The 21,553-nt window shown below is 45.8% G+C and overlaps 1 protein-coding gene across 10 annotated transcripts; it reads left to right on the top strand.

Moving 5' to 3' along the window:
• Positions 1–82: 82 nt before the first annotated feature.
• Positions 83–21,129, top strand: ankrd12 (ankyrin repeat domain 12). Of its 10 annotated transcripts, none has more exons than XM_067253080.1 (13): positions 83–250; positions 10,191–10,304; positions 11,201–11,351; positions 12,450–12,521; positions 12,913–13,062; positions 13,334–13,537; positions 13,652–13,794; positions 14,110–14,257; positions 14,478–19,054; positions 19,166–19,264; positions 19,371–19,514; positions 19,634–19,729; positions 19,826–21,129. In XM_067253080.1, exons 2-13 carry the CDS (start codon positions 10,245–10,247, stop codon positions 20,009–20,011), a joined length of 6,030 nt encoding a protein of 2,009 aa, XP_067109181.1. In that variant the 5' UTR covers positions 83–250; positions 10,191–10,244; the 3' UTR covers positions 20,012–21,129. The 10 variants fall into 10 exon arrangements, with proteins under 10 accessions (XP_067109181.1, XP_067109183.1, XP_067109179.1 ...); XM_067253082.1 differs by having other exon boundaries at positions 19,371–19,518; positions 19,638–19,729; XM_067253078.1 differs by having other exon boundaries at positions 19,371–19,547.
• Positions 21,130–21,553: the final 424 nt, after the last annotated feature.

Here is a 21,553-nt window from a genome sequence, read left to right as displayed (position 1 = left end):
GTGGGGCTCAAGCGACCATATGACTGATCTCGGCCAATGAAAGCGACGTTTGAGTGTTATGCTGGGCTTTTCTTGGAGACTACGGACGACTGGGGATGTTTTCAAACCAGCAATAAGCTGGAAAGAAACGTCACACAGCCGTAGGCTACGGTTAACGTTTAATATTTAGGAAATATAGATTTATATAGCGTAATACACGTTTATGGTTTAAACCGAATGAATAAGCGGAACAAAACACAGCATTGGAAAGGTGAGCTTTAAGCAAAGTATATGTCTTTTTATTCCATGGGATCATAGGAAAAAAACCAGTTAGTTAGCCATCTGGCTAGTTGGATGGCTAGCCAGCTAGCTAACTTTGACGTAACTGCGTGCGAAAATGGAATGTTTTGCCAATGTGTGGGTTTTTAGTTGTTTGCCACGTGTGTAATACATGTTTGTGTGGAAATGTTCTTTAGTGCTAATGCTTTGTTAGTATTGTGGCAAAGTTCATTTAAAACGAAAGACGTTGTGAATTGTAGTTTATGTGCGCGTTTCAACGAGGGCGAGCTGAGTGACAACTGGCTAGCTAGATTCTACTGGTTGCGGACAGCGCTTGCATTGCTAAGCTAGCTAGTTAGCAAGTAGCGACTGGGGAGGGGGACGGTGATAGGGCGGTCAGAAGGCTTTGTCTACACGGTATTGTTTTGTTCTCTGACTGCATAAATAAAAAGTGTTGTTTGTTGTAAATTTTCAGTCAAATACCTAGCTATTGCTACGTTTCTAAACACGTCCAACTGACAACCTTTCCCCCTGCACGGGAGGTGACGTTTGACAGTGAGCTAGGTCGCATGAGCTATAATGTTAGCTCAGAATTTGAGCGCCCAAGTAACGCAGCTATGCTACACTGTTAGCAAAGGTTAGCAGATGCGTGTTGTTCACTCCACTATGCGTGTTGACCAGATAGCTAGTGAAATAGGAGTGATGTACTGTATTGTGGGATATCTACCAAATAAAGTCAGGTCGGATTCAGTTCATGCGAAACTGTGTATTGTAACAGTGTTCAAGGCATCATCAACCTTAATACGATAGTGTGATTGAACCCTTGCTAAGCTTTAGGCTAGTAACTGTGTCATTGAACCCTTGGTGGGTGTGATGCCCTGTATGGTCAGTATTGGATCCATCATATTGAATATTGTTTAAAGTTAAGAAGGTAAAATATCTGGTGTCAACGTGAGAGAAAAATTAAATTTGCTGTTTCATGGTCTGGACAACACATCTGAAAGTGAATTAAATGTTTAATTGAAGGTGAGGTTTTATAAACCTTGACAGACAATATTAATCTGTTCTAATAATGAAGATACTTGAAGCAGGCTGGCGTCATAAGATGCATGCAGTACTGTGAGAAGTTTGATTAACCCTAGTTTGACCTTTTTTGTGAACCAATTTTCAATACCAGTGAACATGGGCGATAAACATTGACTCTTTAACTTAACTGATACTATATCAGTAACCACAGGTTGGCTACTGGCTGTTTTATACAGATTGGCTACTGGCTGTTTTATACCACAGATGGCAATGGCATATTTTCGATTTTTCATTGGAATAAAGTAGAGTATGCAAGTACATAGTTGAATATTACATTTACATTTAGTCATTTAGCAGACGCTCTTATCCAGAGCGACTTACAGTAAGTACAGGGACATACCCCCGAGGCAAGTAGGGTGAAGTGCCTTGCCCAAGAACACAACGTCAGTTGGCATTACCGGGAATCGAACTGGCAACCTTCGGATTACTAGCCCGATTCCCTCACCGCTCAGCCATCTGACTCCCTATACTCTATTCCCAGTAAAAGCCCTCTCTGTGTTAGAATTGGAATACATTTACTTGGAGAACACAGGGTACAGAGGTAACCAAACTGCCCTAATGTGACTAGCCATCCACTAGCCTCACTGAAATAGGCTAGTGGATGGCTGATGCTCATACTACTGTAATCATTTGGCTATTGGTTCACTCATCACTAGGATTTTGGTCATTATCCCCTCATTGAACTGTGCTTTATGAAATGGAAAGTAACAAGTTGTTGGTTCTTATTGAATCCTGGTTCTGATGTTTTTGGAGAGAAAAAATATATGAATATGATGTTCTGTTAGCTAGCTCTGATTCTGATGTGCAAATAGACACAGGAGAATATCCATTGATATTTCTGTGAAAAACTAAATATGTCATGCTTTCTGTATTTATTCAACATTTGTAGGATTATTATCTTATCCTGTAGGCTACTACACTATATAACTACAAAAAGCATCCAAAGTTGATGTCAAATTATGACATGGAAATAAATACGAGGGAGGGGGTAGCCTAACCTACAATTTCTATTTCTGGGAAAATTGTGAAGTTTACTTGCGAGACACCCCATTTGTGCGTAGTGTCCAATCGTGCTGCTATCAACTACCAAATTAACGTGAACACCGCTGATACAGCTCTGCTGCTAACAAGCTAACCTACCATCTGAACACACACAGCTAGCTAACTCCTATGTTCATCAAAACTCAATTGTTTTCTGACATCTTAGAACGTCAAAGCTGGAGTAGCCAGAAGATTGTCTGTGGCGACAGCTACTCTCTAATCCTCAACATCCATCCATTTCTATTGGCCATATTTCGCCACTAAATATCTTGGAGCTTTCTGAAGAATTAGCAAATTTGCATTTTTTGTGCCCCACTGCCAGTTTGTTTCTTTTTGTAGGGTGTTATTCAATGGAGAGGCACTAGGCTAGAAACCTTTGAGCTGTAAGTCAACCCATCAGCCTGTAGTCATGTGAAGGGCTCAAGCCACAGTGCAGATGAAACCTCTTGGAAATTAGATATTTTATGTACGGAAAAATACCCCCCAATGGATCGTAATACCCTTTGGAATAATGTTGAAATCGAAAAAGCGCATCTTATCGAATCTATGGTTGTTGGAAATTTGTTTCTCAATACCCAACCCCTGACCTATTGACATGCAGCACTTCATGTTGAGTTCCTCTTTTCTGTGACTTGAATGGATAAGACCTTGGACTGGGAAAGCCCCTTCAAATACAAAATCAGCTCTTGTTTACTACCGCTTGAGTAAGGTCAAAGCAAATACAATCTTGGTGTTAAATCTGTTCAACTGTTAAAGTCCCTTTTAATTTTGCATATTTGAAAGTAGCTTATGAATGTTGTAAAATCTTTCTTCAGTACTGATAAGAAACTTCTAAAAAACTGTTCTATGGCCAGCTGCCTTGAAACTGTATTCTGAATGTCTGAGCTTGTGCAAGCAAAATAGTCATTCATGATATTAAGTGTATGATCTGTGGTTAGCTTTTGCAGGTGAGTATCTGGATCTGTCTCAAAGGCCTAAGTGCAGTGTGTTTGTGTGTGTGTGTGTATGTATGTGTGTGTGTGTGTGTGTGTGTGTGGAGTGGGTGGAATCTACTGATTACACAACATGTTGCTGCCTCACCAACAGTAGAATACGTTGTTTTTGTTTGGTAGTAGTGTCTCTTGTCGAGTGTGCTAGTGACTTATGGCTCCAGGTCATGATGTCGACTATAGAGTTTAGGAGGACCTAGAGTGCATGTGCTTGTTAGTTTGGATCATTTATTTCCACAAAGACTCAGCTGAAAAAGGGAAAGCGTGCACATGAGTAAAATATGTAGGCTAGTTGTTTTTGTTTGTACATTAGAATATAATTGCTTTCCTTTTCCCCATAGCCTAATACCCAGTGCAGCTGTAAATATCATTTACCATCAGAGAATGACACAGCAGGCTATGGAGGTCCATCCCTAAATCAAGGTGTCCTGAAGAGGACCGTAGTCAATGTAAGCTGTAAAAGAAGAGATCTGATTGTAAAAATAATATTGCATTGGCTGATTACTTCTGAGTTGTAGAATTTTGGCAAGTGGAGTAAAAAATGTGCAGGTGAAAACATAGCTCTTTTAAAATGTGAAATTTACCTATGCGTGTTCGATTGATCCCGAGTGAAGATGTGCAACAATAACTACAAACTAAGCCATGAGTAATGTAAGGGGAAATTGAACTAGTGACTGAACCCGTGTTTGAAACATTGTTTCTGTCAATGTTTGAATACCAGTTGCAAAGACAACCCAAAGCCTGTGATCGGATTGACAGACTCATTCGTGATAGGATGTGGCAGGTGCATAGATACAGTCATGTCTGCATGTCTCAATGAAAAGTGTATTATCCAGTGAACCATAACCTGCTTCAAAAGTGCCCTTTTTCCCAAATGGGACCTAATAGCTGGCTCTTTTTTAATTTTGTGTCCCAAATGTATAGTAAATCAATAATTATGGCTGTACAGATCAGATTAAAGCCTTCAATGTCTGACAATGTACACACAATAGCTTTGACATTCTGCAAGACTACTAAGGCAACACGACTAGTCAATGCTGTGGGCAAGTTATAAGTTTGACTGTGTAGAAACAGCATTGCCCCTGTGCTTCTAACCTTCGTCCCAATCCCCCTCTTCCTTATTTGACCCATAAGCACTCGTAAATGGTTAATTGTTCTCATCTGTTGCGGGTATCTGTGATCATTAACCTACATGTTAGAGCTGCAGTGGCAGGCTTCTTAAGGCTCTCACAGACACTGCTCTGACCAGCTTAATGGGAGATCTTCAATGTGTCAAGGTCTGGGCTGAGCCTCATTTAGTGGCCAGTAAAGTTAACCCTGTTTCTTCCTGGGAGACTCTGTTCTCACATGGCCTGGTGCTGTTTCCTGGGTATGCAAGAAGGATACCAGTGGCGCATAGTCTTATGCTCATTTCACACTGATTGTTTGGGCATGTGGCCACAAAAACTACTTTGGCAGATTCTTTCACACTGGCCAGATTTTCTAAATTTCTTCATGCTAGTAAACACATTTATATTTCTGCTGCTTTTGCAGCATCTGTTGAATAATTGACTCATAGCTAAAGATGCTACAAACGATGCCTCTCATTTTTATTTATGTAAAAACGGGAAGGTAATGAAGAATTTGAAAGTCACAGGCATGTGCAGGCCTAAAAATGACTAAAATGACTTTGCACGTGACTGCATTCCTCTGGTAATAATTGCTGTGGTGATAATTACATTAACCAGTAAAACAAATCACATTCCAGTAGGACTTCATGTGGACGGCAAACTCAGTGGTTTGGTTTGATTAGGTTTGAAGCAAAAACCGCAGACTTCACTACTCATTTATACGAAATCCTTAGCTATACTTATTCAGCTACAAACATTATTAGGTTTGTCTGGCAGGATCTGCTTGGATGCCAGTAACACCTTTTAATATGCCCCCTAAAATCATGTTTCTCAGAATGCTTTAAATGAGCAGTGAGTCTGTTCCATCCAGGTTTTGGCTTAGTCTGTGTCATGTCCTAAAGTGTATTGATCATATTTATCACATTATCCTATATTGTAAAGTCCCTGTAAACTACGTGGTGGTGGTAAGCTGGCAAAGATAAAACAGGCCAAGTGTAGTGGTATAGGGAAGTGACCTACAATCTGTAGTGTTGTTAGATCTGAAACAATTCTAAAGGCCCTCTCCTTACATAATAACACATTGGATGTCTGGGTCTTAGAGAGGCTTAATGCTTGGAGTATTATGAATTAATCCAATGGTTTGGTGGTTCTGTCCACTTGCCTTACTGTCCTATTTACTTTGTATTTAATGTCAGCTGTTGGCCTATTACCTGCACATTACATTTTGTAGACTGAGCACACACACACAAAAAAAACCTGCATAAAGCTAGTGCTTCAGAAAAGCTAAAGATGTAAGTTGGACATCCTCTCAGTGGCAGAGTGGGCAACACGTGTGACGTGGCTGAACTCAGCCCAGACTGAGTGATTGGACGAAGCATGTTTAGTCTGTTCCTGGTAAGGGTGGTGAGAGGTGAACAGACGCCTTGGGGCATTCTGTGTCACTTTTTGTTTGTTTGCTCATGTTGAAATAAACTGTCTATTCATGTGGCCCGGTCTTGGTTATTCTTTGTGGTGGCAGACACTGGAAGAAGGAGCTCTGAGTTTTTTCGCAGTTTGAAGTGATCAATCTTTTTTTTCAATTCAGTTAGTCATGGAGCTTCAATATCAACACACCATGTCTCTGCATTTGTTCGTATCTAGCCTTGGTCCTGTGATGTGTTATAGTAACATAGGGGTCATGCTACACATGACCGCTTGTGATTTTTGTCTCACTTAAATGGTACGTGTAGCCTACATGATGATTACTGACCACATAAAGCATAGGACCCCCCCCCCCTCCTTTTTTCCAGCGTAAAAAATAATTGAATGGGACAGTTCTGGGGCAGGAAGCAGATTCAGCGTACATGAATGTGGGCGTATCAACGTGTGTGTGTGTGGGCGTGACGTGTGTTGTGTGAGTGCTTTGGTGACGGCTCAAGGCTTATATATGCTTCTGCGTTTTTTGAAAAACGGACACATGGGAACGCCCTCTTCTCCGAGGAACGCCCTCTACGAGCTCTCCGTTAGCCCTCGGAGAGCCCCGGAGAGCTCGACGTGCACCTCCTGAATTTTCTAACTATCCGTCGTGAGCGACGGAGAGCTACGGAGACACCCTTGGCTGTGATTGGTCAGTATTAAGAATTGCTTGCGTCAGGGGCGGGGTCGGGGTTGCCGGGATAAACAGGACGAACAGAATCCTTTGACCGCCATTGCTGTAAGTTTTCACAATTCATATTTCAGCTAAACAGTACATGTAAATCAGCATCTGAATTAAAATGTGACGAGAAATGGGCAGTGTAGTTGCTGAAAATGTGCGTATTTTATTGATGAAACGGCTAATTTGTAAATTTGCTCCAACTTCTCGATAACCTAGGTAAATAAACACTCCACGACGATTTACAAAAAAACGTTGCGCCACCTACTCTTCTGGCGGTGAATTGTTTTCAGTACCCACAGCCTACAGAGAACCATAAACGCAGTCTATCCGTGCGTATCCGTGCGCCCGCCCATCCGTAAACGGAGACGCAGAAGCATATTGCGGCCTTCAGCCATGGCTGGGTATTGTTTCTCTGCCCTTCTCCATACTCCATAATCAGGCTTTGGCTCCTGGCTTTGTCCTACCGCTCATTAGGGGGTCTGGGAAGGAGGAGTCAGGCGGTGGGGGTGGGGAGCGCTGGAAGAGACCTCCCCCATCATTCAGCCAGGCTGCACACAGGACTGCCAGCACGTGACCTGGTGTTTACTGTCGCATGCGGCGTATTCTGATTCCTCGAGTAGTCTATGGGATTTTGTCGGATTGGGGCTGCTTAAAAAAATTATATTAGAAACGGATATTGTTTGTGGTTAATTTGCTTTACAAATGGGAGTAGGAGAGTGCTTCTGTCTACTTGTACAGCAGCCACATGGACGGCCAACAGAGATCACATGTAGTTCCCACATGGTCTGGGAGCAGCAGACTGTATTCTTGGAGGCAGGAGTGGTGGTGGTGTACTCTGTGCTGTATCAGGCTGGCTATTCTTAGTCCTCTGCCCCCCCTGTCCCCTCTGCAGTCAGTGGATCAGGTTACCGTACTCTGAGTGCAGTTCCATCTCCCTCGGCTCCACACATCCTCGTCACCAACCTCCTCGCACAACTGCTGCTCACGCAACGGGACACACGTGTGCACACACACACACACACACACACGGTCTCTGGTGCCCTCTGTTCTGATTACCAGATTGTTTCAATGGTGCAGGGAAATGGGTGTTATTGTTTCGGTTAGAGCAGTGAAACACCAGGCTGCATAAAATCTTCTCTTCTTAGCAACGGTTTTCTTTGCTTAGAAATACCTTCAGATGTTTCTTTGAGCATGCTGGTCTAACTGTTAAATGATTCACCAGACTGTTCAAGAAGAGGCCGAGGGAACTGTCCCTTGTGTTGCCTACTTCACATCACGTCTCCTTCCCTGCCTCATTCAACCAGAAGACTTTGGCACAGTTCACCTTCTCCTGCATGCACTTTGCAGCCATACATTCAGTATGTTTAGAATTACATTTCTGGCATGCTGTCGAGGCCTGGCCTGTTTCTATACCCAACATGACACTGGCGTTGCATTCTTTGATATTCTTTAATGGTGACAGAACTGTATCTAAGGTTGCAAATTGGTTGAAAGTTTCCATGGGAATTCTTATTTGTATTTAGAGAAATAAAAATTCTGGGAATTGACATTATGAACAGTCTCCCAACAATATGTTGAATTTAGCTACATTTACCTATATTATGACTAAAATACAAAAAATGGCTTGCTTCAGTAAGTAGCAGTGAAACATTTAGCTAGTCTAGCTAGCTAGCTTCCGACTGAGCTAGCAAAGTTACATACTAGCCAAGATAAATATTTAGTTAATGGGCCAATATTATTTTAGTATTTGCTAGTTATTCTAGTACTGTTCTTAACCTTAGACGTGGACACATTCACCCCAGTTATACAATCCAAACTTCCTGAATGCTTGTGCTCATTGGGCTGACTGCGGGCTTAGAGATGCTAAGAACTGTGTCCAGTACATGTGATGTAAGAATGAACTGATCATGTGATGGAAGCATGAACAAGGGCATGCAGTGAATTGCAATAGCCTACTACTGAATCCACAATAGGTAGAGGTGTGTTTTCTCTAAAACGTGCCACAGACTCATTAACTTTCATATAAAAAATATATAGGCCTATTATGACTAAACCAAAGTTCACTGTCCAAAGTCCATTTTCTTATTTAGCTTGTTGAGTTCATGCACAATGGGGAATAAGCAACACACGGAACAACCTCTGATATCATCACCTACTGTCACCCCAAACAACTCTCTCTGTATGTTGTGGGAGGCCTCAAGACATGATTTGATCTTCCAACAGCTCAAGGTTAATGGCAGTGCTGCTCACAGAGGAGTATGCAGACCGTAGCCGCTCGTGAGCGTAGCGCTCAAGGGATGTGAATGCCAAGCTGGCCACTGCTCAAATACCTCTGTGATTATAGTCCCAGCCTCCTCGCTCATCACTGGGCCAGATTGGAGTCATGTCAGCGTTTGTTTTCTGGGCTCATCCCATGGCATCCGTGCCACTTTTAATACGCTGGTACACTGGCTTTACACACACTCACGCAGAAACCAACACCCTCTCACTCTCATTCCCTGTGGCCTGGGCCTGCTCATTCTCCCCATCAGCTGTCTGAATGACAATGCTGCATATCTGCTGACTAATGATTCCGCTCGCGCTGGCCGAGCTGATTGAGGAAAAGGCCTGTGTCATGACTGTCTGCCTACATATATAAACTTATAAGCATGTTGGTGTTGAGCTGGGTCGGGCCATGGTTGAATTGTTTTCAGAATGTAGACTATTCTTTTAGTTTGTAATTCCATTTCAAACACAATTATTTGTGGTATGGTTTGACTTTGGAGTACAGATTTTTGGGATGCCTTTACTCTGTAAAGCCCTGGATGGGCATAGCCTAGTGAACCTAAAATGATTCTCGGCACAATTTCTATGTCGGACTGACATAAGGAGAATCAGCTTCATGTGCTCCAGGCACGCAAAGGTGGCTGGCTACAGCAGTGTTCCTCTCTGAGGATGAATTTAAAAAGAATTCCGTGCTGCTCTGTGACAGGGTGGTAGGGACTAGCCCCACAGTAGGTCTATTCATACGAGAGGTTAGACGACCATAATCTAGAAGCATTGACCACATCACAAGGACTTCTGGCCAGGCGGATGAGTGGGCTTGTGTGAAGGTGGGAGGTTTCTTTGCATACAGGATCTGTAGAGAGCCCCTAAACCCATGATTCATGTTCTCGTTTTCTCCCGTGAGCTGGCTGTACACAGTAGTTTCAAGAGTCATGGAAATGTCTTCGATTTCCCCTCTGTAATACTGAACTAGTCATGTCTTATTAACAGTATCATTGCTCACTCACTTCAGACCACACACTGAGCACTGTTAAAGTGGTCTATTGTGCACAAAGAGTAGGCCTATAATCTGAATGCTATTTAACCAAAAATACATGTTTTTGTTTGCTGCATTTCTTTTCTGGGCAGGCCACAGATTTGAGGCGACTTGCGTATTTAAATGCCAGTAGATTATCTAAAGCGTCATTTCATCCCTTGCTTTCTGTTTTGCCACCTCTGTTTACAGAGCCTCAGAAAGGCGGCCGGGCCACTGAACCACTTAGCTAACACAGAGATGCTTATCTGGCCCTGTCCTCTGTGTTGCAGGTGCATGATGAACCCACTGCAGCAGCTCTGCCTCAGCTAGTCACGCGCCGCACCATGGCCAAACCTGGGAGCGACCGCGATGGAGCCATGGTGGACAAACAGGCGGGGAAGAAGGTAGGTCTTCTCTCTCCCACACACCCACCACGCCTCACACCCACCACGCCTCACACCCACCACGCCTCACACCCACCACGCCTCACACCCACCACGCCTCACACCCACCACGCCTCACACCCACCACGCCTCACACCCACCACGCCTCACACACCCACCACGCCTCACACACCCACCACGCCTCACACACCCACCACGCCTCACACACCCACCACGCCTCACACCCACCACGCCTCACACCCACCACGCCTCACACACCACCACGCCTCACACACCACCACGCCTCACACACCACCACGCCTCACACACCACCACGCCTCACACACCACCAGGCCTCACACACCACCACGCCTCACACCCACCACGCCTCACACACCACCACGCCTCACACCCACCACGCCTCACACACCCACCACGCCTCACACACCCACCACGCCTCACACACCCACCACGCCTCACACACCCACCACGCCTCACACACCCACCACGCCTCACTGTCTGCCACGCTGTCACCGGCTCAGCCACGGTGGAAACCTCAGAGCACCCGATAGGGTTTCTGTTGACCTTAACCCCACATAGTAGCTCGAATTACCGAAGGAATATTGACTTCCGAGGGGAATTGTGACATTCCCGGTTGTCTTGCTAAGACTGAAAGACACAAGACAAAACAATGTGCAAACAGTTTGGTGTGTGTTACACTGTACGTGCGAGTACAGTATCTGGACACCTTTTCTGCCCCTATAGTTCCATCCATGATCTTACCTCATGTTGAACCCTACCCATTGTAGTTTGTCAGTATGGAAGTTTACAGAGTTGTATTAATAGGTCTACTGTTGAAGACTCCATCATTGCTGAAGTTGGTACATTTCAAATGAAAATGATTCTTTGTATTCCAGAGCAAAGATAAGATATCCCCCTTCACCAAGACTCCGAAGCTGGATCGGAGCGAAGTTCTGGGGAAGGAGGGCAAACCCAAGTCTTCCATGAAGCGCAAGCTCTCCTTCACTGCCAGTCCGCCCCGAGCGGAGGAGCGAGACTCCGACACAGGTAAGAGCTGCTCCTGCCTCTGGCCGCCCTTCTAGCACTGCTGGCTTGCAGCCATGGCTCCCCACTGCCCCCTGGTGGCCAGCAGTAGAACCCAGGATCTCCCCTTGCTGATGTAAAACAGGGTTTTATCTGCAGAGACCAGTTACTCTGACTTGATGCTTAATAATATTTGTAACAGGATGAGAAGATTTGTTTGCAGCCTCGACAATGCTGTATTAGCTGTTAATAAAATTATAATGAAATCATTGCTGGGCTTCGGCACACACTTGTTCATTTGTATTTCAAATAAGTAAAATATTTGTTGATTATTGGATTTCTTAAAAGAATATCCTTTAAGATGAGTTTCTGTGGTGGGCCAGACATCATGCCAGGGTTATTGGACCCTAAACCCTATTTATGACAATCGTTTAAGTCACACAGTGTGGTACGGTTATTCACTTTTTCTACTTCATAAAAGTCAGATCGAAAGGTATCTAATTAAGATCTGTTATGTCATCTGTGAAAGGGAAGCTTTGAGGATTATTTTCGTACTCTATTTCAGCTCGTACTGATCTGAGATCATATTGCAGTGGACCTCAAATGCTTTCATACCCACCCTTCCTGCATCTTGACAACGTTGACTGATTACTAGTAGACCAAATTGCTCTCTGATCTTCCGTCTAATATGTCAGGTTTGATAACATTGGATGGAGTTATATATACTGTTTTGATAATGGAACCTTGAACAATACTAGATGTAATATTGGGACATAGCTTTGCTGCGCCTAAATACTACAGTCAACAGTGCCTCTCAGGGGTGTTCATTTCCTGTCGGACAAGGACAGGCTACGGCTCCACAGCCCACCTTGGATCTGTACTGTCTCATGTTCTGATGACTCATACCCAAATCTGTGTGCGTGCCTTGTGTCTGCCAGTTCTTTTGTTTAAGTGTTTGTGTGCTTGTCTTTCTGTGTGTGTGTCTGTGTGTGTGTGTGTGTGTGTGAGGGGAAAGCGAGAGAGAGCGAGCGAGCGCAGGCGTTAATGCAGTGCTTTCCCCTGCTCTCCCTTCCCCCCCCTCCCTCCTCTACCCCTCCCCATCCTCTCTGCTTTGCACTGTAGATGACTCAGACCCAGGCCAGTCGAGTGAGACCTGGGGAGAGAGATTAGTGCCTCCCTGCAGGATATACGCAGGTAACTGCTGCAGCCAGCCCAGTCCTCCTTAGTCAAGTCGCCTTTCCTGCAACGCTGTAAAACACACACACACACACATACAAGCGTGCGCACACACACACGTCTCCAACTGCCTCCACTCCTCAGTGGCTCACGCATGTTTGCGGTTAGCGTTCTGATGGAGCGCAGACCCGACGAGCGCTGGATGCACTTGGCTGGCTACTTTTTTCCTTTCCTCCCCCCCTCCCCCCCCAAATTGACGTCATGCTAAACCTGTACCTTTTTTTTGTTTGTGCGTGAAACTTGTCTTTCAATTTAGTTTAAAAGGAACAAAGAGAACACGGCGTGATCTGGCTGCTTAGGGGAAATATTGATGACTGTCTGAATATTGCATGTTCTGAATCTATTGTAGATAAAGATGGGCCTGACAAGAAGAAGGTGAAGAAGGAGTCTGGAAGTAAGAAGTCGTCAGCTTCCGCCAACTTATTGTTTGGCTACCCTCTGTCAGAGCGCAAGCAGATGGCCCTCCTGATGCAAATGACTGCGAGAGACAACAGCCCAGGTCTAACTCCACGCTCTCTTCACTTTTCTCAACTTTTCAAGATGTTCGATTGCTATATTAAGAAAGCTTGGAAATTATGACATACTTTTAATTGAACAGACAATTTGGACAGATTTAGTTCAAATTTAACCTGGCAGGTCCTATGAAATTCATGTTAATGATTCCCCAACATTTTGATCCCATCATATTTTTGTGAGTCTGGTTTTTCTTCCCTCGCTCTGCTTTGTTGAATGCTCAAGTAGTCTGTCTGTTTTGACCCCCTCTCTCCCAGACTCCACTCCGAGTCACCCCTCCCAGACCCCCCCAGTGCAGAAGAAGGCCCCCAGCAGCACCACGTCCAGACAGAAGGACAAGGTCAACAAGAGGAACGAGCGCGGGGAGACGCCCCTGCACATGGCTGCCATCCGCGGCGACGCCAAGCAGGTCAAAGAGCTCATTAGCCTGGGCGCAGATGTCAACGTCAAGGACTTCGCAGGTAAAAAGACAAAAAAGCTTTGGCCTCCAATGAGTTCATGAGAGAAATTCAACCACTCTTGGACATGCATTACATACTGCTTTGTATTCATGCTTCCATTTTTTCTACATACAGGCTGGACTCCCCTTCATGAAGCGTGTAACCTTGGTTACTATGATGTGGCGAAGGTTCTTCTTGCGGCAGGCGCGGAGGTCAACACCCAGGGTCTGGATGATGACACACCCCTCCATGATGCCTCTAGCAGCGGACACAAAAATGTAAGGGTCGAACATGAAAGTTCCTGCAAAATGCACAACGTGGAGGATTACACCTTTTTATTTTCCCTGCGGCTACAATCATATTACTTTAAAATGCTTCCATACATAATACATGCCTGGAGGATTTCCTCAAAGAAGCAAATTCCAGTATGCAATCCAGACACTTCAGAAGAGACATCTCTTTATAATCTCCTTTTTCCACAAAACATAATTTTGTCCTACTTTCAAAACACAACTTCCACTTCCTCCACCCACAATGTTTACACTGGCACGGGTTCCATAAACGAACCACTGACTCCATAATGTTTCATCTAGATCTTGAAGCTGCTGCTCCGCCACGGGGGCAATGCGTTCCAGGCCAACAAGCGTGGGGAGCGGCCGGTGGACGTGGCAGACTCCCTGGAGCTGGAGCAGCTGCTGAAGGGAGAGGTCCCCCTGTCCGACTCGGAGGACAGCTCCTCAGGTAAGCAGGAAACAAGAAGGGCTCTGGACCTGTCCTGCTTCATCTCTTCATCTCTTCCACAGAAAAAAGGTTTTAGTACTTGACACCTGTGCCTTGAAATACCATTTCCTCATTTGAAACTATTGAGAATTGTTGACATTGTTTTCTTAAGATTAAACATGTAAAACCTGTCAAATTTTGTAATTTGTACTTTCCCCCCCCCCCCCCCCCATCACAACAGAGTCTGAGGATCCTCCCTCTGTAAACCCCTCCAGTGTGGATGACGACATCATGGAGGACTCTGACGCCGATAAAGACTCCGATGACAAACAGACCACCGTCAAGGCCTCGTCTTCCATGTCAGGGCTGGATGAGTACGAGTTCAAGGACGAGGAAGAGGAGGAGGACCTGAGCAAGGCCCTCAATGACCGGCACATCCTGAGGAGGGAGCTGCGGCAGAGGGAAAAGGAGGAGAAGGAGAGGAACCATTTCACGGCCAAGCAGAGCAGCAAAGGCGACGCTTCTGGTCAGTCCAGCAAGTCCAAGAAGCAGAGGACGCAGCGCGTGCTGTGCTGCAGCTCGGACAGCTCTAGTGATGAGATGGAGAACCCTTCAGAGAGGAGGAGCTCCCCTACCTGCTCCCAAAGCTCCGACGCCAGGAGTAAAAAGGACAACCTAAGCCTTCCAGCTGAACAGAGAGACAAGGGCAAAATGAAGAGGAAGAGTAAAAGCCTCAGCAAAAATAAGGAAAATCAAGAGGATGGCAAAGAGAACAGCAAAGCCCTTGTGTTCTCCGTCGCCACGGTGACAGAAAGCACAGACAAGAGCCGGGACGAAGACTCCTTCAAGATGTCCTTCAGCCCCAAGGATGATTCCTCCGTTCATCTCTTCCATCTGTCATCGGTGAAATCTCCCAAAGTGAACCACAGCCTGATCGACAAACAGTCCACGCCTCTCAAACAGGAAAATGCTAAAATGTGTCTCGCCATTGGGGAAGGCCCCTGTCAAGTGGACGCCGTCAAATATAACCACTACACGGAGCAGGACTACTGCACGGAAAGCACCAGCAGTAAAGGATGCAAACACAAGGAGAAGAGCAAGCATCATCAGAAAGACTTGAATGTGGACGGGGAAGATGGAGGCTCCAGTCCATATAAAGAAGTCGGCATGAGCAACAGCGTAGACAGCGGCGACGGTGCCTTAAGGAAGACCGACAAAGACGGCAAAGTGGTCAAAAAGCATAAAATCAAATACAAGGAGAAGGACAAGCATAGGAGGGAATATGAGGCCGAAAGGAGTCGCCACAGACAGAAAGAGGGCAGGAAGGACGGCCACAGGAATCTGGAGTTTGACAGGGAGTTTTGGAAAGAGAACTTTTTCAAAAGCGACGAGAACGATGAACCTCTGCCAGTGAAAAAGGAGCCGGACGGTGGCGGCTCTCCTCAGAAGACCTTGGACGCCTCTCCTGTTAAGGAAGAGCGGGGGCCGAAAGACAAGCACTCCGGTGGCGGCAAGGACAAGAGGCCGAGGGAGGAAAAAGACAAAGCTCTGAAAAAAGAGCGAAAGGAATTCGCCGGTAAAGAGGAGAGGGGAAAGGACGCGAGGCAGAGCGAGCGTGACGAGAGGCCGGACTGCCACGGCTCAGGGCGGATTCCTGAGGAGTCGCTGCATAACACGAGTATGAAAGAGGAGCCGGAAGACAAACCCATAACTGGGATCACAGCTGATCAAGACCAGCTGGAATCCTCTGAAAAAGGCTCACGTGAGAAATATGACAAAAGGCTCCCTGTAAAGGAAAAGGAAGCTGAAAAGTTTGAGAAAAGGCATCCTGACAAGGAGAAGAAGGTCAAAGTCGAGCACTCTGAAAAATCGGAACCACAAAATGTAATGGATCGCCTGAAGGAAAAGGAGAGAATTGCAGGCAGCTTGTCCCACTTACCTGGAGATAAAAATCATAGGGAAAGTGAAAAGCTTAGGTCTATTCCAAAGAAGCACGACGAAAGCAAGAAAATAAAGGACAAGGATAGAAAGAGTGACAGGGAGAGGCAAGAGAGAGAGTACAGTGCGGGGGAACACAGAGAAAAAGACCGGACGAGCTCGGACAAGAGGGGAAAACCTCCAGAGAAGACAATAGATCACAGCAAATCTGACCGTTCCAAAGAAAAAGAGTGTGAGAAAAAGAGGAAAGACAAAATGAAGGAAAGCTCTTCATCCTCAAGCTCCAACTTGAAGTTGCTCCTGGAGGAGAAAAAGGGATACGTGTCTGAGAGTGGCAGGTCTGTTTCGACGAAAACCAAGGAGGAGGTTATAAGAACTCCAGAGAAAGAACGGGACCGAAGAGATCGGGACCGGGAGAAAGACTCTGAAAGACACCGAGATCGGGACAAAGAGAGACACAGAGATCGTTCTCAGCCAGGGAAGGTTAGCAAGAGCAAACCCAACGAGGCCGAGGGAGACAGGGCCAAGTCCAAATCCTCCCCCGCAACCAGGGACTCCCGGCCAAAAGAAAAGAGGCTCGTCAACGACGATCTGATGCAGACCAGCTTTGAGCGCATGCTCAGCCTCAAGGACCAGGAGATCGAGCAGTGGCACCGGAAGCACCTTGAGAAGATCAAGCAGAAGGAGCGCGAGAGGATGAAGCAACGTCCCTCGACGACGGATCCAGGAAAGGTCAAGAGCAAAGACAAGGCAAAGACGGAACCGTGCATGAGTAAAGAGCTGCTGCGCTCAAAGAGTTCCGAGAGCTCCGAGCCCCACGGCAGAGAGAAGCCCCTCAAGGACAGCGCCACTTCCAGGACCCTCTCATTAGATGGCAAGAGCCTCTCGGCAGTTAGCGGGAAGGTCATAGCTGGTATGGAGAACAGCCTAAGCAGGTCGCCCAGGCCTGAGAGCGAGCGATCGGGCCTCATGTCCAGATCTGTGTCCATGGTCTCGGTTGCCAGCTCTGAAGACTCCTGTCAGGCTACCACGCTAACACCAAGACCGGTAGAGTATGATTCGGATCTCACCCTTGAAGCCTCCGACTCCCAGCCGCCTTTCCTACAGTCTTCCCTCGTCTTGCAGGCCACCCGATCACCTGTCGTCCAAGACAAAGACATCAGTCTTCCTGACGCGACTCAATGTCACCGAACTCCGCTGCCCAGCAGACACACATCCCCGTACCTTAGGGCTATTCTTGACGAGGATGCCAACTCTGCATCAGTGGAGGGTAAACCATTTGAAAGTCTGCCAAAGGCCATTGTACCTGGTCACACAAATGAGGAGCCCGTAAATGCTCACACTTCAGAAATCTCTGCCGACACAGAGGAGAGTCATAGTGGTCACAATTTGACACCCCCTAATATACTAAGTGCAAAATCAGATGTCGATGCCAACTCTGAGAGTGAAGTAAACATTCCAGGTGTTCTTCCCCCGCAGGCGTCCGCCTTCAGAGACGTGAAGGAGCCGCTACTTCCTCTGATCAGCTTCTCACAGTCTGACGTTCCACAGCCAGTTGTAGAACACAAAGGGTCTCCTCCCACTGACCACCTTCAAGTGCAGGTGGTCAAGTGTGTCCCTACAGACGGCTCTGTTGATGGAGAGTGCACTCTAAAGGACCCGCCCTCTGTGGACGTGCCCCTGGTATCAGCAGCATCTCTATCTTCCCAGACTCCACCGTCGTCTAACACTAAAACATCTGCACAGTTGTCTAGGCAACAGAATGAAGCCACTCTTAATCCCAGTGTTGAGATGTTTCTGCCAGCCGAAGCTGATGTAGACCCTGGTCTTGACCAGAAAGACGACACTCCTCCCGAGGGTGGAACCAGCAGTGCTGACAGCAGAGAAGTACAAGAGCTCATGGAGAGTGTACCAGCTGGCTGCAGAACCGAGAGGATGAGCAGTCCGCTGCCTTCCACGAGCACCCAGATGCAAGGTGCTAGTTCTGAGGAATCCTCTCCCAGCAAAACCACTGTTGAGCCGACACATGCTCAAGAGGACATGGAAATGGACAGCCATGATTGTAAAACATCAAGAGACTCCAGTGATGTGGCAGGGCCTTGCAGCAATCCCCAGGTCGATAACGGTGAACATGTCCGTCCTCCATCTTCCTGTTTGTCTAGTTGTGTTAGCCCTGAACACAAGACCGAGTTAATGACCGACTCGGATGCGCAGTCTATGGAGAGCAGGAGCAGAAACGCTGAGGTAACAACATCCGAGAAGGAGAACTCTTCAGAAGAAGGCATCTTCATCCCTGAGAGTGGCCCCGAAAGAGCCGAGCCGCCGTGTCCAGAGCCAATGGAGGTGTCCGCTGCAGAAGAGAGGCCAGAACCCTCAGGTGGAGGAGAGCAGAGTCAGAGCGGCGGGCAGCATGCGGCTCACACTGACCTGAGCGGCAGCAGTGCCTCCGGGAGCTCCTCTCCCCAGTCTGGAGACCGAGATTCGGATTCCTCCGGAGCCAAAGCCAAAGTACGCTCGCTGGATGAAGAGATGGACATGCAGGTGACCCATCCCCGCAAGAGGAAGATGCCCAGAATGTCGCTGTCGTCCTCCTCCTCCTCCTCCCAGGCCTGCCCCACCACACAACAGGGGAAGGACAAGTCACAGCAGTCTCTGGCAGCTATAGTGGACTCTGTGAAGTTGGAGGAGATCCAGCCATACCAGACAGAGAGGGCCAACCCCTACTATGATTTCCTTCACATTCGCAAGAAGATCGAAGAGAAGCGTAAAGTACTGTGCAGCGTCATCCCCCAGCCCCCGCAGTATTACGATGAATATGTGACTTTCAATGGGTCCTACCTCCTAGATGGAAACCCACTCAGCAAGCTCTGTATTCCTACAGTGAGTAGGAACGGTTTTCTGACTTCTTTGGGGACCATATGGGAATTAATCAAATGGATGAGCTGTAATTTGTTTACATTTGATTAACTCATTATCTTTGTCTTTGGACAGATAACCCCGCCTCCTTCTTTACCTGACCAATTGAAAGAGATGTTCAAACAACAAGAGGTTGTCCGCATGAAGCTGCGCTTGCAACACAGCATTGAGAGGGTGTGTGTTTAAATTTGTTCCTGTCTTATCTTTTAATTTCATATAAAACACAACACTTCTCATCACCCTCAAATGTTTTATATTATTTTTGCCTTTTTTCTTTTAGGAAAAATTGATTGTTTCTAATGAGCAAGAGGTGTTACGAGTCCATTACCGGGCAGCAAGAACACTAGCCAATCAGACGCTTCCTTTCAGTGCCTGCACAGTCCTTCTGGATGCTGAAGTGTATAATATGCCTCAGGATGTCCAGGCAAGTGGCATGATGTCACATTCTTTAGAATCAGTAAGTTTAGCACTTGACAATAAAGAATTCGAAAAGTCTGTGTGCTGGGCCTGGGAAATGAGTTTCATGTTGTGTTTGGTTCTCAGGGAGACGATGGCAAGACCTCAGTAAGAGATCGGTTCAACGCAAGGCAGTTCATGTCCTGGTTGCAAGATGTGGACGACAAATTTGATAAACTAAAGGTACAGTATATTCTGCTTTTTAAACTGCCTTTAAAATGTATTTGTCTGGCACAGGATTATGTCTTAAGCTAAATCAACCATTTTCCTTCTCCCTAGACTTGTCTTTTGATGAGGCAGCAGCATGAGGCGGCAGCTCTTAACGCAGTGCAGCGTCTGGAGTGGCAACTCAAACTGCAGGAGCTGGACCCTGCCACTTACAAGTCCACCAGCATCTTTGAGATCTCAGAGTTCCATATCCCCCTTGTGGAGGTCAACGACGATTTTGACCTCACACCAATATGATCCATTGGCCAGAGGATGATCACCTGTCATTCATCACTGACGAGCAAGGGGACGCTCATATGTTCAAGAAAGAAAAACGTAAAGCACTTAGTCAGGCCATGGGTTTTTGCCAGAAAGCACTTACACATGAGCATTGTACACCAGAGCTCTTATGGTGGAAACGAACAACACCCCCCACACCAAGATGCCCTGCCCAAAAGTGACTGACTGCATATTGTGTATTGCGTGCAGAGCAGAGGCTGTGGTCACCAAGGCCCAGACCCACACTTAGCCCACGGGCCAGAGGCTGGGGCAGGCAGCGCTGGGAGCTGCTGTCTGGTAGAGTTCCTGGAGAGAAGAGAAGCATGGAAACCACCACATGCCACTACTCACCAAGCAGGGTTACAAATAGAGAGATTTCAATTCTTCTTTGTTTTTAAGTGAGTGTTCATACAAAATGTACAGACTGTGCTCTTAATTTTTTTTAACTTATTTTATACATACGGATTGTGCATTTGTAAATAGCCATGTAATTATTGTTTTAAACTTGTAAAAAAAATAAGTGATAGATATTTTGATTGTAAACTTTGTTTTGTCTAATGTTTTGATGGACCAAAGTTGTTGTTTTTTTATATTGTGTCCAAATTGTTGATGTTAGTTGTTGTTGTTGTTGTTGGCTTAATCTTAAGCATGTGTTGGATTTTGTTGTTTTTATTTTACTCAGTTTCTTCTTTCCTCATCTGGCGTTCCATAACACAGCTGGTGTTTTTTGACTTGTGATTTCAATGCTGTGCATGCATTGCAGGTTTGTACTTTTTCCGAAAAGCTGTACTGATGATTATTATTGTGAGGTTTACTGGTGTTCCAGCTTTTGCGACATTGTGTTCTGTCCTTTTGCAACACTTTGTGCAGCCTCACTCCTTGTGTTGTCTGTTGTGTCTTGCGCACATTAAAATGTTTGTTGTGGCTTCTAGGAAAAACATACTTTTACAGTTTCAATGTGAGATCACAACAAACCTATTTTTTCAACATATGGCCTTTTGAATGATAGTTCTAAAAATGTCTATTTTAATATTTACTTGTTACATGACATGTACATATTTGTAATATATAATTGAATAAATTTTATTGGTTGTGAAATTAAACATTGACTAGTCATCTATATCCCGCGAAAGCTTTGTTATACTGTTTATGGTCATTTGCCAAGTGAGGAGCGGGTAAATGCTCTCTGTTGTAGAATAGTGTTCAAACAGTAGGTGGCAACAATTCTCATAACTTGTTCAATGAGCAGTGTCCAATGAAATTAATGGTGAATAACCTGCTTGCCTTAAGCATTACCAAAACAAAATCGAATTCCTTTTTTAAATTGCATATTAATAAACGCTATACTGGTCAGCTAAACTGGACTGTTTCTGTCCTGGTAAATTAATATACCATTTTAAGATTTTAGGTGAACATATCCGTGGTGTAAATCGGCTATGGAGGTATATCAGGTTGCAATGGGATACTTGTCACGTTTTATCGGTAGTAGCACGCCCCGTCGAAGTAAACTGCCCCCACATG

Source organism: Osmerus mordax, chromosome 16 (assembly GCF_038355195.1).
Source record: "Osmerus mordax isolate fOsmMor3 chromosome 16, fOsmMor3.pri, whole genome shotgun sequence".
In the NCBI taxonomy this organism is placed as follows: domain Eukaryota; kingdom Metazoa; phylum Chordata; class Actinopteri; order Osmeriformes; family Osmeridae; genus Osmerus; species Osmerus mordax.
The sequence above is the reverse complement of the archived record's forward strand: the minus strand, read 5'-3'. Positions and strand labels throughout refer to the sequence as shown.

Excerpts from the sequence above, each read along its gene's own strand:
- ankrd12 (XM_067253075.1), top strand. The coding sequence starts at position 10,245 with ATGGCCAAACCTGGGAGCGACCGCGATGGAGCCATGGTGGACAAACAG. Across the intron at positions 13,538-13,651 it reads CAACGTCAAGGACTTCGCAG|GCTGGACTCCCCTTCATGAA; the intron begins GTAAAAAGACAA and ends TTCTACATACAG. Across the intron at positions 14,327-14,477 it reads ATCTCTTCCACAGAAAAAAG|AGTCTGAGGATCCTCCCTCT; the intron begins GTTTTAGTACTT and ends CCATCACAACAG.